The sequence below is a fragment of the Rhipicephalus microplus genome, chromosome 1 (genome assembly GCF_043290135.1).
Source record: "Rhipicephalus microplus isolate Deutch F79 chromosome 1, USDA_Rmic, whole genome shotgun sequence".
Lineage (NCBI taxonomy): Eukaryota > Metazoa > Arthropoda > Arachnida > Ixodida > Ixodidae > Rhipicephalus > Rhipicephalus microplus.
This window is the reverse complement of record NC_134700.1, coordinates 6991157-7010578: the sequence shown is the minus strand read 5'-3', so window position 1 is coordinate 7010578 and position 19422 is coordinate 6991157. Positions and strand designations below refer to the sequence as shown.

The following is a 19422-nucleotide window of genomic DNA, read 5'->3' as shown; positions in this document are numbered from 1 at the left end:
GCCAAAGAGCGCCATTTCAATTGACTACAGATATGAACAATGATATGGTGCGTGGCTGTAAAGGGGCCTTAAGCTCTGACGCGGGTTAAAACATGAAAGCAATAAAATCATGACAGTGGCGTGACATGTGTGTAGTGATAGCGGATGGCAAAATGTCATGATAATAAAACCATGATGAAAATGTAGTCACCGCAGCCACGACCATTCCATAGAGGTCGTGCTACGGATGACCTCAAAATATCGGGTAAAAGCTTTTCACATCTTTTAAAAACGTTAAAAGTGTTTGCAGTTTAAAAAGCGGATCCCTACCGATGAGCATCCCAGGGTGTAGAGGGAGCTGCTGTCGGTAGGGCAGTAAAAAGTGCTTTTTTCTTAGAGCATCTAGCTCATTGCACTGGACGAGAATGTGGAGAACCGTAAGGGGCTCTCCACATCTCTCACAATATGGTGGATCACCGGTAGACAGAAGAAATGAATGTGTAGAATGTGTATGTCCTGTTCTAAGCCTTGTTAGTATTACTTCTGTGTGTCGTGATTTCGATAGTGGCGGCCAATAACCTAGTTGCGGCTTAATAGCATGGAGTTTATTGTCTGTGTGTTTATCCCACATGCTCTGCCAATACCCCCTGAGCTTTCGTTTTATAAAAGGTTTTAAGTCAAGTGCAGGGACTGGTGTTGATGCATTGGCAGTAGTGACATTGGCGCAAGCAGCCAGATTGTCGGCCAAAACGTTCCCTTGTATTTCACAGTGCCCTGGAACCCAGCAGACAACGACATGCTGTTTTGATGTGTAGAGTGTGCACAGAAGTGAGTAAAGTGACACCAGCATGGGGTTCTTGTGTTTTTTAGGAGTTTTCAGGGCTTTGACCACGCTTAGGGAATCTCTGTATATTACCGCCTTTTGTAATTTTATCTGTTTAATGTGTTTTACGACCGCCAGTATTGCGTAAGCTTCTCCTGTGAAAATGCTTGCATTAGGATGAAGAACGCCGGCCTCGGAAAAGGATTGGCCTACCGCTGCATATGATACAGAAGTGTTTGACTTTGACGCATCGGTAAAGAACTCAGGGCATGTGTATTTATGTTGTAGTTCTAGGAAGTATGTATGTATGTGTGCAAGTGGTGCGTGCTTTGTGACATCAACAAAAGAGACATCACAGTCTATAAGCTGCCACTGCCACGGTGGCAGATATGTTGCAGGAGCCATCAAACTGGGTTCAAGAAGAGGCACACCTGTTTCTTCGGCCAGGCTTCTTACACGCAGCGCGTAGGGCTGCCTAAACGAAGGACGGTTCTCGAACAAGTCAGAACAAGACAAATCATTAATTGTGAAATGGGAAGGGTGTTTCTTGTCTGCCTTCACCTTGAAAAAGTACAAAAAGGACAGGGAACATCTTTGTAGGTGGAGTGACCATTCATTCGAATCCACGTACAGGCTCTCTACAGGGCTGGTGCGAAAAGCACCCGTAGAGAGGCGAATGCCTAGATGGTGGACAGGGTCGAGAATTTTCAAAGCTGATGGTGTTGCCGACTGATAGATTATAGCACCGTAACCTAGGCGTGTGCGTACGAGGCTTTTATATAAGTTAATTAAACATTTCCTGTTACTACCCCCTGTAGTGCGTGACAACACTTTCAAAATGTTCGTTGTTTTTAGGCACCTGTCCCTTAAATACTTGATGTGTGGGATGAAGGTTAGCTTAGTGTCTAATATGAGACCAAGAAACTTGTGCTCGGTCTTCACTGACAGAGGTTGACCATGCAGGTCAATGTCGGGGTCAGGATGGAGGCCCCTCTTTCGGCTGAACAAGACACAAGTGCTCTTTTGCGCGTTGAGTATAAAACCATTCTCGTTTGCCCATTGAGATACCTTGTTCAACCCTAGTTGAACTTGACGTTGGCACACTGAGATGTTGCACGATTTGTAACCAATCTGCACATCATCAGCATATATGCAGTAAAAAATATTTCGTGGGAGAGACAGGTGCAAGGAATTCATTTTGACTATGAAAAGTGTGCAGCTCAATACACCTCCTTGTGGCACTCCTGTTTCTTGGACAAATACTCGAGATAAGACAGTGCCAACTCGGACACGGAATGTACGGTTGGACAGGTAGCTTTCGATAACTGTCAGCATTCTACCCCGCACACCTAAATGTGACAGGTCTCGCAATATGACGTAGCGCCATGCAGTGTCATATGCCTTTTCCATATCGAGGAACACCGAAAGAAAAAATTGCTTATGAACAAAAGCGTCACGAATTTGTGCTTCGAGACGGACAAGGTGGTCAGTGGTGGACCGAGCCTCTCTAAACACACACTGGTATGGGTCAAGTAGGCCACTAATTTCAAGGAAGTGCATCAGGCGCCTGTTAATCATTTTTTTAAAGACTTTGCAAATACAGCTGGTTAATGCTATTGGCCTGTAGCTGGAAACTGAGGCCGGGTCCTTGCCTTGTCCTTGCCTTGTTTTAGAATTGGGATAATGATAGCTTCCTTCCAGGCATGTAGCTCGCCAGAAGACCATATCGCATTATACAGAGAGAGGAGAGCTTTCTGGGTTTCAGGGAACAGATGTTTTAACATTTCATATGCCACACGGTCCGGGCCTGGGGCAGATTTATTGCAGCAGGCAAGTGAGGACTGCAGTTCAGCCAAACAGAAAGGTTCGTTGTATGCCTCATGTGTTGTGGGCTTGCGCTCTAATCTCTGTTTTTCTATTGCGGTTTTGTATCGTCGGAACGCTTCACTATAGTGTGTTGAGCTGGAGACCTGTTCAAAGTGCGCTCCGAGAGTATTTGCCTGGTCTTCCAAACTCTCGCCTTGTGTGTTCACTAGAGGAAGCGAATGCGCTCCTCGTCCTGCCACCTCACCAACCATGCTCCAGACACTCGACTAATCTGTGTATGAGTTAATGCCCGATACAAATTTGTGCCAACTTTCTCTTCTCGCCTGTCGGCGCGTCCTCCTTGCTTGCGACTTGACGTTCTTAAAGTTGACAAGATTCTCAGCTGTGGGCGAGTCTCTAAGCAACCTCCATGCCTTATTTTGTTTTTTTCGAGCATCACGGCACTCATTATTCCACCATGGTACTCGTCGTTTGCTTGACGGTCCATGTGTTTGGGGAATACATTTTGTTGCTGCATCAACTAAGAAAGCTGTAAAGTAGCATACAGCATCCTCTATGCTCAATGCCGCCATGTCAGTCCAAGATAATAAAGTCATTTTTTGAAACTTTTCCCAATCGGCTTTGTCGGTGAGCCATTTGGGAACTCGTGCAGGGCATGTATTTGTTATTGATGTGCCGATAAGGATAGGAAAATGGTCACTACCATATGGATCATTAATGACTTCCCATTTAAGTAGAGGCAGGAGTGATGGGGATATTATGCAGAGGTCTATTGCCGAGTACGTATTGTTAGCGATGTTGTAGTATGTTGGTTCTTTCCGATTCAGCAGGCACGCACCGGAAGAAAAAAGGAGCTGTTCAATCAGGCGACCTCGAGCATCGCAGCGAGAGTCACCCCATAGATTGCTATGTGCATTGAAATCTCCAAGGAGAATATAAGGTTCTGGAAGTTCCTCTATGAGGGACTCGAATTCATGCTTTTCAAGACGGTGTTGTGGAGGTATGTAGAGAGAGCAGATGGTGACGAGCTTATTCAAAAGAACTGCTCGAACAGCCACCGCCTCAAGGGATGTTTGTAGTGGTAGGTGTGTGCATGCAATCCCTTGATTGACTATAATGGCAACACCACCGCATGACACAATGGCATCATTCTGGTCTTTCCGAAAGATAACGTAGTGACGTAAAAAGTTGGTGTGTTTAGGTTTCAGGTGTGTCTCTTGTACGCACAGCACCTTAGGTGTATGTTTATGTAAAAGTTCCTGGATATCATCGATGTTTCTCAACAGTCCTCCGACGTTCCACTGTAGTATTTGTTCCATTTTAATGTAGTGTGGTGCTGTGTGTACAGAGGTGTTGCATTGGTTTACAGGGCCTTTTGAGGGCCCTGTGATTCGAGGTTTTTCTTTTTTGGCACGCTCCAAGGAGTTGCGCCTATCCTTCGGCGTCTGAGGCGCCAAAGGAGTGGGACTTGTATCCATCACCTCTTGTGAGGTGGTGAATGGTGCCTGCTGGGCAGGCACATTCACTGAACTTTCGGACCTAACTGCGCCTGCAGTGGTCCGAGGTTCAGCAGACACTGGGGTCTGCCGGCCCTGTTTGTCAGGTGGCGGAGCAGTACAGGCTGCTCCAGCCGGGGGCGCTGGCGGCACGACTGCGACCACACACTGTGTGACATTCGCGGGTGCCGAGGCATGTGGCGCGGCGCCCCGGCGCGTCACCTCTGCAAAGGAGGGATAAGATGGGTTGTGTATTGCGAAACGTTGGCGTGCTTCTTGGAATGTGAGATTGAATTTAACTTTAAGTTCTACTATTTGTTTCTCTTTTTTCCATGCAGGGCATGATCGTGAGTAGGCAGCGTGATCTCCTTCACAGTTCGAACAATGAGTTGTTTCTGAGGTGCAGTTGTCCGATATGTGTTGAATGGATGCGCACTTTGCACAAGTGGCACGCCCTCTGCAACTCTGCGATCCATGACCGAAACGTTGGCACTTGAAACATCGACGAGGGTTGGGAATGTATGGTCGTACACGAAGCTTACAATAGCCGGTTTCGATTGATTCTGGTAGGTCACTTGTTCCGAAGGTAATTATTACGTGTTTTGTAGGGGTCAGTGTTGTTGCGCCTTATTGTTATTCGTTGGACTTTGACCACGTTCTGGTCCTGCCAACCTTCGAGCAGCTCACTTTCAGAAAGCTCAGTAAAATCATCAGCAGAAATTACACCACGGACAGTGTTCATGGACCTGTGTGGGCCCACCGAAACAGGGGTTTCCCTAAAGGCTACAAGCTTGGACAGCTTTTCATACTGAGCTTTGTCACGAGCCTCCAGAAGAAGATCGCCACTTCCCATCTTTGTCACTTTATAACCTGGGTCTATTGCTTCTGTGAGAGTTTTGGAAACGAGGAAAGGTGAAATGGCTCGGACTGTCTTCTTTTCGTTTTGACTGTGGATTACATGGTACTTTGGGAATGTCGGCTTTGGTGTGTTAGGCAGGAAAGTATCATCGGTGCGCCACCTTTTTAGGGAGCGATCAGGAAGGGGGGGAAAAGTTTTTGCCATAAAAATACTATAAAGTTCGGCGGCGATGGTGGCCACCCACCACCGAGCCCAACAAGGGGACGCTACAAGGTTGACTAGTGAACACTTGGAGACGCCAGCCATGCATCGCCGCTATAACCGAATATAACTACCCAAGGTTAGGTAACTACACAGGGTTAACCCTCGCCGCCAGGAAATTCGGAAGTAAACGGAAAAGAGAAGATGACAGGACAGATAAAAAGTGAGAGATAAAGACGAAGATGTAGGAAGACAGAGATAGGAAAAGGCGACTGCCGATTTCCCCTGGGTGGGTCAGCCCAGAGGTGCCGTCTACGTGAAGCCGGGGCCAAAGGGGTGTGTTGCTGCCGCTGGGGGGCCTTAAAGGTCCAATCACCCAGCATTAGCTCAACCCCCCAGGATCCCCTTTTCCCCGGACTTGGCAAAGCCACGCACGGCTAGGCGTGGGAGGGAGTCGAAACCCCCCTGTTAGCTCGGGTCCAGAATTCTGCGAGCAACAACGAAAACAAGGAGCTCCTAGTTTGAATAATCCGTTGTGGATACCAATGTGTTCAAATTATCAAGAGATTTCCCCATAGACGCAGGGCTGTCTGCTTTAAATAACCGAGTTTAAATAACGACCTTTTACTGCAATGATATTTATTCTACGTAAAATACCTGACACATGACAAGGAATTTTTAAAGGTATGTTTATTTTTAACAAAACAATGTCTGAGTGCCCTCAGTAGGTATATAACCAGAGTTCGCCAGTGTTTGTACATGTTGATGACTTGAATGTGTGCTAGCAACTATTTCCTTAACATTGCTGTGAACTATGTAGCCAAAAGGACTAGTTTTGTATGATACCCATGTTAAGAATGAGGCAGACAGGAAGTAGTGAAAAATGAAAACGTGAATTCAGCTTCTGCCGTCATCCATCGTTTGAGCAGTGTCTGTGATGACTATGCACCATTGGCACACACACACACAAAAAAAAAACATTGATTCATCTGTCAATGCAAAACATAAAACCTTCAAAAAGTAAGGTCATTCAAAAAGTACGGGTCATTTGGTTCCAAACAAGCAAATATTCATTAAAAAACATTTTTCTTGGTGGGCTTAGTTTAGCGAAAACCTACTTCACTTTTCAACAGGATCACTGCCAACTTTTTAGCACTTTTCGTACCACCGCAGTAGTTTCTTTAGTAAATCTGTATAAAAGATCGCAATCTGGTAATCGAACCTGTTGCGAACGGTGATCTTGAATTTCTTACTATCTTTAAATCGTACCCTGAGCCACTGCTTCAAGTGAAAGAAGAGGAAATAATCGCATGGTGCTGGCTCAAGACAATGCACTTAGTGTTCCGAACCAAATATATTTGATCGTCTCATTGGTGTTGACTGTGGTCCGAGAATGCACGTTGTAATGTTAGAGGACGATTCTGCATGAGAATTTGTGACGTCATCAATGTTTATTGTACTTTTTACTCTACTTAGTGTGTCACGGTATAGGTCAGCAATAACTGTGGCTCACATTTTATAAAATTGAACACCGAACATGCCCTTTTCGAGGTGGAAAATGGTAGTCATAATTTTCTCATCGGAATAAGGTAATTGCTTGAATTTTTTTCGATTTCTGTGAAAAGGAGTGGCGGCACCACTGTGTTATTTCTGCAATTGCAAAAATTATCAGTGTTGTCACCTGTGCAACAGTGTGCAAAAACAAATCATCCCTGTCTTATCAGTAGCAGTGAAAAAATTGCGGGCGATGAGCTGTCGTTTTTCAGTGACTTGTGCAGCTCAATAATTACTCTTTTGACGGTCTTTTGGTACATCCTGAAATAGAAATTTTAGCTGTGTTGAGCGCTCCTAACAGGAAAAATGCACACTAACACATCTGACTGCTAAAAAAGGAGTCAGTTGTTCCACTATACGCGCACATAACGAAAACTCGTCGATGCATGGATGGATGGATATGGCCGCACCCTTTAGATCGGGCGGTGGCTAGTGCCACAAAGCCGTAATACTTAATGAACCAGAAACTAGACTTATATTTTTTTTCCCATTTAAATAGTGAGGTTGAGGATTCGTACTTTGCAGTGAAGGGTTTAATTTTCACTCGTGCCTTGACTTTAGCCACCAATCAGATAACCTCCTTCTAGTTGATTCTACCCGCTTAAAGTCTATTTTGCCCTCCCTGTCCCTGAACCCCAGTGCTTTGAAAAACTCTGCGCTATCATCCTGAACTATAGGATGAAGCCCTTTACAAAACATCATCAAGTGTTCGGCAGTTTCTTCTTCCACTCCACACGCACTGCATACCGTGTCTACCCCTTCGTATTTGGCCCGATGTGTCTTGGTTCGCAATACTCCCGTCCTGGCCTCAAACAGTAGAGAACTACCCCGAGTACCTATTATCATAGATCCTTTCCTTGGCAATTTCCTGCTTAAACGTTCGATAGATCTCTAGTGCGGACTTCTTAATCATGCCAATTCTCCACATATCGGTCTCAGCTTCCTTCACCTTCTTCTTAACCCATAATTCTTTTTGGTTTGGCCCCCTGCTATTTTCTAAGTATTTACCAGTCAATTTTCTGGTTCACTTCCTCCATTTTGTATCGACATTCTTCATGTACAAGTAGCTGAATACCTTCCTAGCCCAACGTCCTCCCCCATTTCACTCAATCGCTTCTCAAATTTTATCTTGCTGCTAGCTTTATTGTCCTCAAATGATGTCCATCCCGTATCACCTTGTACTCCCTGATTTGGTGTATTCTCGTGAGCTCCTAAGACAAGCCTACCTATTCCACGTTGCTTAATTTCTAATCTTGCTTGAACTTCTGATCTCATGCACAAGACCGCATTGCCAAATGTCAGACCAGGAACAAGACCCCTTTCCATATTCCTCTCAAAACATCATACCTATTGTAATTCCATAGTGCCCTGTTTTTCATTACCGCTGCATTCCTGTTACCTTTAGTCGTCACGTATGTTTCGTGTTCCCTTAGGTACTCGTCCCCATTGCTTATCCATACGGCCAGATATTTGTATTTATTTGTTATCTCTAGTGTGAACTCCTGTATTCTAAGCTCACTACCTTCATTGCCATTAGAAAGCATGACTGCTGATTTTTCCTTACTGAATCTGAAATCTAACCTATCTCCCTCATTATCGCAGATGTCCACCAATCTCTCCAAATCTTCCTTGTTGTCGGCCATTAGCACTATATCATCTGCGTGCATCAATGCTGGTAGTGCCTGCTCTACGAGTTTTCCTTGTTTGACGAAAGAGAGGTTGAAGCCCAGTCCACTTCCCTCTAATCTGGCCTCTAATCCTTGTAGGTACATCATGAATAATAAGGGTGACAGGGGACACCCCTGCCTAAGCCCCCGTTTTACCTCTTCAGGCTTGGATACCTGTTTTTCCCACTTTATAATTACCTTGTTACCTTTATAGATATCCTTTAAAAGATTTGTGACTACATCTTCCACGCCTAGTGTGTCCAGTATTCCCCACAATTCCTCTTGAACCACGTTATCGTACGCTCCCTTGATATCCAAAAGTGCTAGCCACAGGGGCCTGTGTTCCTTTTCTGCTGTTTCGATGCACTGCGTTAGTGAGAACAGATAGTCTTCCAACCTCCTGGGTTTCCGAAACCCATTCTGCAGTTCCCCCAGCACCCCCTCATCTATTTTACATGAATGCAGTCTTTCCTTTGTAATCTGCATCGCCAGCCTGTAGACCACTGATGTCACTGTTATAGGACGGTAGTTGTTTATGTCAGCTTTGTCCCCCTTTCCTTTATAGATCATGCTCATCCTGCTAATTTTCTATCCATCGGGAACGTCTCCATCGATTATTATTTTGTTCACTATCTCTCTCAAAGCCTGCTTAGACTTTAGACCTAATGTCTTTATCAGCATAATTGGAATGCCATCTGGGCCTGTTGGTGTACTACTAGGAACCCTTTTCTCAGCCCTTTCCCACTCTCTTTGTGAAAATGGAGCCTTTGCGCCACTTGATTCATCCTTGTCTATTGTGGTGCATAAAGCACTCTTTGTTGAAATCTTTCTGTCACCCTTGTTCTTATATATTCAACAGCTTCGTCCCCTTCTAGCCTAGCACCTTGAGCTGTAGTTACAAACCTCTGCTCTAGGCTCGTCTCATTTCTTAGAGAGTTTAGATGGTTCCGAAATTTCACAGCTGTCTTTCTACCTTTTTTATGTACTTCTGCCAGCCACTGAGCTCCCTTTCTTCTAATCTTTTCATTGATCAGAAGGGATGCATTCCTTCTACAGCTTAGAAAGGTTGCCCATTTTCTTTCCACATCATCTGTCGGTTCACCCCGCTGCTTAGCATGTCTGTGTTCCCTAGAGGCTTCCTGACGTTTTGCTATGGCTCGCTTAACTTCCTCATCCCACCAACTTTTGGGTTTGTGTCTTCTTTTCGGGTGACTTGTCACGTGCCTTAGCAAGCTCTAGCTCAACAGTCTAATTAGATTCGTGTATATCCACACTGTTTTATTATCCTCTGTGATTACTTTCTCAATTTGTTTAGTGGCTATTTCAATTAGCCTTTCTGAATAAAAATTTTCCTGTAGTTGCTCATCTTGTTTCCTTCCCACTTTCACTGCTCTTCCAAAACTTAGCTTGATACTTTTGTGATCACTACCCAGACTTCCGGAGCCACCTTCATCTATGTGCATTCCCCTGAGCTAATCATACATCCTATATGACATCAGTGTGTAATCTATCGTCATCTGCAGCCTTCCTACCTCCCATGTTATTTGCCCTTCACACTTCTCGGTACTGTTACAAATTATTAAATCAATCCTTTCACACATATCCATGATCATTTTGCCTGTCGGGTCGGTATACCCATCTATATCTTCTATGTGCGCATTCATATCCCCTAGTATAATTATCTCGCACTCTCCTCCGAACTTCTGAATACCATTTGATATACACTTGCTTGCTTGTTCTTTCTTCTCCGTCGTTCTGGTTGCCGGTTCCCTACTGTTCTCTCCCTAGGCCGCTCCTCTGTTCCCCTTGGCTAGTGCTTCCTCGGCGGACTTCAGCCTTTCTCCCATAGCCCTTGTTTTCTCTTGCTCTGTCGCCAACGCAATCTCGAGCTCGGTGATTCTAATCAGCAGGTCACTCTGGGCAACCATCATTTTCTCCATTTTTTTCTCGACCTCACATTGCCTACACTTTGCGTCAGCCTCTTCTCCTTCCGCTTCTACACTTGGGTCCACTTTCAAAGCCACCCCACATCCTGAACACTTTATGTATCAGAACGGGCTATCGCGAATGTGCGCGGATACCGCTTGCCACTTCCTTCCTTGTCTCTCCCTTCCCCTCGCTGCCCACCCAGCTATTTAAGCGTCATGAATAAACGACCAGTTGGTCATTCCTTGTTCAGCAACGTGTCGCCTCTGTTCTTTACATCGAACGCGTTACATGATATCAGAAGGGTTTGTCTCGGCGGCAGAATGAATGTCGTCAAGCCCCCACCACCGCTGCAGCTTTAACGAAACCTGAGAAGAAACTGGCTGCAGTTTAAACAAAAGTTGGAGCTCTTCCTCACAGCCACATCGTCAGAAAAGCCAAGGACAGAAGCTGTGAAAGCGGCCATACTCCTCAACGCCGCAGGTGACGATGCCCTGGACGTGTACAACAACTTCGCGTTTTCCAAAGGTGAGAACAAAGAAGATTATCAAACTTTAGTCAAAAAGTTTGAAGAGTACTGCGTCCAGAGGGCAATGAAGTTTATGAACGGCATGTGTTCCGCCTTCGAGTACAAGAGGAGGCAGAACCGTTTGAAAGATTTTTGAGGGACATCAAGAACCAAGTGAAACTCTGCAACTTTGGGGACCTTGAACAATCCATAATAAGGGACCAAGTGGTATTTGGGATCAGCGATAAAAAACTCAGACAGAGAATGCTAAGTGAGAAGGACCTTACTTTGCAGAAAGCTGATAAAATGTGCAAAGTAGCCGAAGTATCTGCGCAGCAAAATGCAGAGTGGTCGAAGGAAACCCAGCAAGTGGAGTACACGAGAAGAACACAACAAGCCAGCAAAAACCAGCCTCGATGTCGTCAGTGCGGAAGATTCCATGCTCCAGAAGAACGTCCAGCTTGGGGAAAGTTATGCTACGTGTGCAAGAAAAAGAATCATTTTGCAGCGTGTTGCAGAAAGCGTCAGGTTAACCAAGTGAATGATGCACAAGAGGCGGATGATAATTTCGATATCTTGAACATCAGCGTGTGCAGCGTGGCGGATGCTGTGGGAGCAGATTGGACAGTACGCGGCACGATAGACGGCCAAGAACTGAAATTTAAGGTAGATACTGGCTCACAAGCCAACCTACTACCTCTGTCTTTGTTCCGGCGTGTAACCGAGCAATGGAGCCAAGAAAAAGCACAGCAGTTCTTACTGCATATAACGGAAGCATTATCATGCACGTGGGAGTATCAACAGAAGTCCTGAATTTAAACGGCCAAGAACGTCGCATTGCATTTTTTATTGTGAAGAAAGGTCGCAATGCCATCCATCATTGGTCTCAAGGCATGTCAGGAATTCCGACTGATTCCAACGGTGAATGCGGTAGACTCAAGAGAAAACACTCCTCAGCTGGCTTTTCCACACCTATTTCGCGGAACTGGCTGTGTAAAGCGACAGTACAAGATGGTACTGCAACCGGATGTCATTCCGGTAGTGCAGCCTGCTCGGAGGGTACCATTGGCGATCAAGGAGCAGCTTCGTGAGGAGCTGAACCGCATGAAAAGGGCCTCTATCATCGTGAAAGTGGACGAGCCTACCGATTGCATAAGCCCTTTAGTTGTAGTAAGGAAAAAGGATGGCCGTCTTCTCTTATGTATGGACCCAAGGGTCATAAACAAAAGCATAAAGCGCGAACATTATCCTATGCCATCTCGGGAGGACATTGAAAGTCAAATCTCGGGCGCAAGGTACTTTTCCCGGCTGGATGCATGCAGGCTTTCATCAGATACCGTTGGACGAGACTACGTCACGCGTGTGCACCTTCGCAACGCCCTTTGGTCGCTACAGGTTCTTGCAGATGCCATTTGGAATTTCTTCAGCAAGTGAGGTCTTCCAGAAGACTTTAACAGAAATTTTTGAAGGCCTGACAGGTGTGCGTGTATACATTGATGATATACTAATCTGGGAGGACTCGACAGAGCAGCATAATGAACGGCTGAAAGCCGTACTAAAGCGAGCGGAGCAAGCTGGGATGACGTTTAACGCCCAAAAATGTATGTTTTGTGTGACACAGATAGCATTTCTTGGTGACGTGATCAGCGAGAGTGGTGTCCGTCCCAGTCCAGACTTAATCCAGAGCATACAGGCTATACCGCAACCGAAAGATAAACAGGCAGTTCGCAGAATGTTGGGCATTGTGAATTATTTCCGCAAGTATGTACCCTCGCTCAGTGAGAGGACGTCACTACTTCGGGGCCTTTCGAAGAAACGCGTGGTGTTCGAATGGACGTCAGCACACGCACACGAGTGGGCTCAGATCTGCAACGCATTGATGAACCCACTGATACTAGCGCTCTTTGATTCAAGAAAAGAAGTGAAAGTAACTGCAGACGCCTTTAAAAGCGGGAATGGTGCCGCCTTGCTGCAAAAACATAGAAACGACTGGCGCCCTGTCACGTACGCATCGCGGGTTCTGAGCGAGAGTGAAACACGCTATGTTCAAATTGAAAAGGAAGCGCTAGCTATAGTATTTGCGTGCGAAAAGTTTCACCCATTTGTCTATGGCTGCAGGATTCTTGTCGAAACTGATCACAGGCCTCTGACTGCCATCGCCCAAAAAAGTGTTGCGGACATGCCACCAAGACTGCAATGATTTTTCAGCAGTCTTTTCAAATACAACTATGTCTTCCAGTTCATCCCTGGGAAAGACCTGGTGCTCGCAGACATGCTGTCCCGTACTGCCACGCTGCCTGGGGCCGCTGATGAAGCGGAAGACATGGAGGTCCACGCAATTCAGGTGGTTTCAAGCCTGGTAAGCAAACGAACAAAGCAGCGACTTCAAGAAGAGACCCGTGCCGACCTGTATTTAAGCAGCGTGTTAGAGCAACTAAAAGCAGGTGCGACAATTCAAGGGAAACTAAAGCCATTCACATCGGAGTTATCGGCAGAGGACGGCATACTGCTAAAAGGGAGCAAGATCGTCGTGCCGAAAAGTATGAGATCAGAAATTCTGGGGCGAATGCAACACGAGGGCCACATGGGACAGAACAAATGCAAGGCCAGGGCACGTAGGCTAGTTTTTTGGCCAGGACTAGACAGTGACATTGAGAACCTAGTACGAACATGCCAGGTGTATCAAAAATACGCCTACAGCCAGCCGAGCGAGCACTTTCTACAACGGCCCACATCGAAACGACCGTGATATCGGGTCGAAATTGACTTGATTCAGTTTGCAGGGGACTCCTACGTCGTGGTGTATGATGGCCAGTCGAACTTCCCAGATGTTGAAAGACTGGTGAGCACAACAGCAGCGGAAACTATTTCTAAGATATCCGCCATATTCTCTCGCTATGGCATTCCTGCGCAAGTCTGCATCGACAACGGGCCCCCCAATTTTCTTCGAGTGAATTTGGTGCATTCGCAAAACGGTTCGACTTCGAACATATAACATCTAGCCCGAATTTCCCCCGCTCAAACGGCTTAGCCGAAAAGGGCGTACAGATTGTGAAACGAATTCTCAAGAAAACTACGGAGGGCCGTGAGGATTTCTGGCTGGGCATTTTGGCTTATCGATCTTCCCCCTTAGAAGACAGACGGTCGCCCGGAGAGTTGCTGCAAGGTCGTCGTCTTCGGTCAACGGTCCCCGAGTTTAACACCAATGGAGAAACATTGGCAATCACTACAGGGTAAGCCATTATCACCCCTTGATGCAGGCAACGTTGTTCGGATCAAGAATGCGAACTGGTCCCGCAAAGCAACGGTACTTAAGGAGGTGGTGCCACGTTCATATCTGGTCAAAACGGAAAGTCAAGGGCACCTGAGGCGAAATCGACAACATCTGCTGCCAACACACGAACGCTGCGAAAACGAGAACGGCTGCGAGAGCGGTCTGGAAGACTTCGAGCCGCCCAATAGCGTAATACCACCCGCCGAAGGCTCGGAACCGGCACATGGCACGTGTGACGCAGCAGTGGCTGAACGCTGTTCAAACCCGCAAAGCACCAGAGTTTCTGAAGAAACCGAGCAAACAGAATCGACGGGAGGCTCATCCACATTGCCAACACTTCGCAGGTCAATGAGATCCTGGATCGAGCCACAGCGCCTGCGCTACGAAGACTTTCGTCAGACGTGCTAGTTCACTTGTTTCTTTTGTTTGCTGTTAGTTTGCTTGGTATTACGAGTCCAAATTGGATGAAGAAAAGATGTATCAGAATGGGCTATCGCGCATGTGCGCGGATACCGCTTGCCACTTCCTTCCTTGTCTCTCCCTTCCCCTCGCTGCCCACGCAGCTATATAAGCGTCATGAATAAACGACCAGTTGGTCATTCCTTGTTCAGCAACGTGTCGCCTCGGTTCGTTACATCGAATGCGTTACACTTTACAGTCTTTTTAACCATGTCTTTCTGACACCAATTGTCCCTATGACTTGTCTCACTCAATAATTACAAAACTCGAGCTCTGCCCTACGAAAAAGAGAAAGTCTAAGCTCTCCTACAAAAAATTGCGTGTTCAATGCACGTGCACCTCACCCGTGGGGTGGCAAGAGAAAAAAAACAAAAAAAAACAAAAACAAAAAAATCACACACACACACACACACACAAACTAATAAATACCTGGTGACTGACCCCCCCGAAAAAAAAAAAAGTCCTACAATAAAATAAGTGCTACAAGGATTTTAACTGCTGCCTTATAATTATAAAGACAAGCTCAAAACATGCAAAACAACTTATCTGCGCAGTCGATCGGGAGCGCTCAAAAAGCACGTCCATCCACCGTGACAGTCCGAACCGAACTCGGTCGTCGCGGTCGATTTTTTTCGCCCTCTACGGTCATTGCAGGATCTTGAGAGCTTCCGGGGCCTGGTACTATGTTGCTAGCGTGGCTTCGGCCGGGCGCCGCTCAACGTGACACGTGTGATCCCATCCTTATCAACTACATGCGCTTAGCAGTTTCCTGTTGGGAAAGACATCATCATTATCGCGCTTGCAACAAATATTGCGTTTGCTTCCTCGTTCGTGAATTGAAAACCTTTTATGGTTTTATGACGTGAGCTTTCGCTTTTGCTGCCAGTGCACTGTCGTTTGTAAGCTTGGCGAGTTTTCGACCGTCATTGCTGATCTCCCAGGCATAAACCCGAACTTCGTATCACACACACGGTTCTTGGTTCACTGCTAGTGCGATCTTTTTGACGCTAAGTCCTCATATTTTGGACAAGCTTTCCGCAACAACATACCAAGTGCAAGCTAGGCCTAATCGGTGTTGGTTGTGTTTAGATCGGTAGCGGTCACGTAAATCTAAGTTGCGGTTTGGTACCGAATCAACGAAATTCTTTGCGGTAGCCGCACTTGACGGGAAGGGATACATACCGTTTAATGAAAACGAGGGCGTCACGTGTAGCGCTCAAATAGTGGTTCGCGATTTGATTGCGATATATTAACTAGGGTGCGCGCCCGTGAAATCGAATGGTTGGTGCCTTTCATCAAGTCAAATTCTGGACGTGATTCGACATAGTTTCAGTGTAATGCACATAATCGAGGCGGTCTGGTAGTCGGCGAATTGCAGAGGCAGAGGCCGAGTTGTATTAATGTACATGATATGGTGCAACCAAAGTATTGCCCAAATTTCAGTTTGAAGACAGCATTATTTGGTCCCAGCCTTAGCCACATCTATCGTGTCCATGTGGGAACCAGCGTTTTCTTGAGTCGTTACATTTGAGACTCTAGGAGAGTCTTAAAGGCAGCTTTGCCGCAACACGAGAGTGTGATAGGGTGTAGAATAATAAAAATCTGAAGGGGAATGTTCGAATAATAAAATTCCAATGCAAATCGAATTGAATAGCACAGACTATTCACAAAATATTCGCACACCCCTAAAATTTATATGCAGGGTCAAGTCTTAAGACTGAACGCTAATGTCACTAGTAAGCTCAATGGTGAGTTTTAGACCAACACCAACATCCTTGATAATTTTCAGCCCATTTACTCAAGAATCAACGCAACTTCAGGAAGTCACTAATCGTAAATCCACTGAAACACTAATGACAATACAATCCTAAGCTACTTCCAAGTGACTACACTAAAGCAAATTTCACTCGGAACAAGTGCTACCCATAAACATACACAGGCGTACACGTCCATCCCATCGTGTCTGATGGTAAATTCTCTGCTCTCAAGCTATACAAACACAGAAATGAGCTACAGACAAAGCAAATGAAAAAAAAAAAAGAATTTTTCTAAGTTTTAAGAATGGCATGCTTAAATAATAGTGTAAAGCTTGTATAAACGGGGTCACAAGCACAGCCAATATGTTTTTTTGAGTGCCTTGCCTGTGTCCTCTTTTGCGTTGTTGCGGCACCGGGTTTGCAGGCACCGGAGAGCTGGGATGAAGATGTCCAGGCAGGAGGAAGTTGAACTTAGTAGAGAGGGCTTATTTACATTAGGTACATGGCGAGCTCTCTATTACATGGTGAGCTCCTCTACATCGCGCTCTCTCGAACATGTTGCTTCTTTGAATAAGCCGGGTGGCTCATTACAAAGGGTACATACTCCCTAGATCGGGGACCACGTGCAGACGGCACTGTCCAACAACGTGTTACACTGTTACACACAACCTGCGAGGGTGACGAGAATACAGGGCTCACGTAAACGTCCAATATTGAGGCGTGGTCACTTCACTCCTATGTGGCACCAACGAGGCTCTTCCTCGTCGTGTGTGTGCTGCTGGGCAAGTGGTCTTAAGCTCACGACAGCATATATCAAAGGGACTGCCGCAGTAGTTCAAAATGGTCCGCTGGACTGCTCGCTCAATGAGGGGGGCGATTTGCGGCTGCAGCCGGTGTCCCTTCCATGGAAGATGTTGTACTTGTCATCATCTTGTGAAACGACTTACGTGTTTGTGGCGGCACGATGTCTCACCCTCCGGCTAGGGCAATACATGGCGGCCATAGGCTGCCAGCTGTTCGGCGACTTGTCAAAGTATCAAAAGAACGCTGCTCCCTTGTCAGCCTAGGCACCAGACGCAACAATGTGCACTACAACATTACTCAAGCTGGCATGGTGTGAGAAAGGAGAGACAACTTACTGGTTTCCTTGCTAGAAGTGTCGGAAACCTGGAAGAGACGGATGTCTGTTCCCACGAGAAGGAATCTGCACAGGGCGCACATACCACACTGCTACAGAAAGCCATCTTTGAGCCATGATTTTACATTTCAAATAAAAATTGCACCAACCAATTCTCTTTCGAAAATTTTAATATTCGATCAACCGTACACGCACAACTGCTTACAGAACTTTTCATGTATTTATTATTAGTACTGGTGGTCCCAGCTAAAATGAAGAAAAACACTGTTGACCTTTCCAATAACGGGGGGCAACTAACCTTACTTAATTTTGCCTAAAGAATGTACAAAGTAAATTTAAAAGTAAGGACAGCAGGAGTGGAGTGCCAACACAATAACAGACACTGATGCCTCTGCTGCTGCCACCAATCAGTCAGGCATAAACATGAGTGACGTGTTTGTGCATCACCATGGCAGCTTTGTACAAAGGTGAGCACTTGCCTTGGATAAACGAGCATAGACAGAAAAGAACAGTACAGGAAAGCAGCACAAGTTGAAGCAGGTTGCTTTTGAAAGACGACAAAGTAGTGGCATGACGATCATGTTCTTCTTTTGTCTTTGTTACAGGCATTTGTGCCCAGCTTCTGAAACTTTTGCCGAGTACCAGCCAGGACCAGCCCATCTATTTTTGTAATCTCCCTTGAAGCTCTGTACATGCACTGACAGAGCTTCATCACTGTCTGAAGCAGATTCTCTAGACTTCCTATAATGTATCACTACAGAACAAAAGCATCCGTGCTCACCTCATGTATACCGGTGTTAGAACAGCACAACAAAATGGCATGAAAAGCCACAGGAAAACATAGGTATGCAGAGCACACACTGATGCAGGTTCGTCTGGTGCATTGAGTAAAGATGAAAACAATCTTCATTCTAATACGGCCATTCCAAGCCCATGTTCTGGATGCTTGTAAGACTTCGAATTCACTACCAATGCATGGGCAGGTAAGACGTGCACCTGACTATTTCCGTTGTCAAAAAGAAAATAATGGAAGCCATCATGCTTCATTTTTGTGATACTTGATTGCTAGAAATAGCTACAAGTAAAAAAAATGCCAGTTTCTGTGAAATTTGTCAAAGATGCAATATTCCACATAAGTAAGGCACACTCAAACTGGTGGGGGAGAGTGATTCTTAAATGAGAGAAAAGAAGATAAAAGTGAGCCCCGTAATTGTCTGCATCTGAGTGCGACATCTCAACAGTGGCTCACAAGGGAAGGGGATAAGGAGGGATTAAAAGGGCTAAAGATAGAATGAAGACACCCACATAAATAAGTAAAGACAAGATAGAAAAAGATGGGGACACGGTCAAAGGAGTCCGAGGATGGGGTACCACTCAGCGAGAGCTTCACGGCGTCAGGAGATGGCAGAAGGCGAGCCGATCGGCCAGAGTTGCGCTGTCGTCGGAGATTTCGGGGGCACAACCGTTGGGCATGGAATCCAGCGAGTGAGTCCTCAAAGTGGTGGCTAAGCCAGCTTGTTATTACGTACACATAGTTATTCCAAACAGTGCAGAAACGGGACACTGAAGAGACTACACAACACAAGTGCTCAGATATTTTTCAATGCGAAGCAGCATATGTAAAAAGCCCAAAGTATAAAGTATATAAATCCAAACGCTTTGCAGTCAAACAAGATGAGCTGCATGCAAGGTTGACAGTTTCGGCAAACAAGGAAAGTGTTTTTAAGGGTTCTCAAGGCCCTGACAAAGAACTTTCATGTCAAAGCAGAATTGTGAGTTGGGCTAGTTGGCAGGTGTTCATCTTAGAAAGTTGGGCAACTTGCTTTGGATTTATAAAAGGCATCAACAGAAAACCACAAAAAACCAGAAAAAACAAGATGACACGCAAGTGACAGGTGAAATTTTTATTTAGAAAACACATACTCATAAAGTGCTTGTGCTAAAAGCTTTCGCC

The 19422-nt window shown here is 45.8% G+C and overlaps 1 protein-coding gene across 7 annotated transcripts in view; it reads right to left on the bottom strand.

Annotated features, from left to right (window-relative positions):
- mio (GATOR complex protein mio) overlaps positions 1 to 19422 on the bottom strand; it is a 768187-nt gene that overhangs the window by 694936 nt on the left and 53829 nt on the right. For 3 of the 7 annotated variants that reach the window (XM_075895366.1, XM_075894918.1, XM_075895808.1), the window contains exon 3: positions 17470 to 17534. The exons of 3 other annotated variants lie outside the window; for them this stretch is intronic. In XM_075895366.1, coding sequence (XP_075751481.1) covers positions 17470 to 17534 — 65 coding nt within the window. Of the gene's footprint in view, positions 1 to 17277; positions 17394 to 17469; positions 17535 to 19422 lie in introns of those variants that run through there. One more of the 7 variants, XM_075865185.1, reaches the window with a different exon arrangement.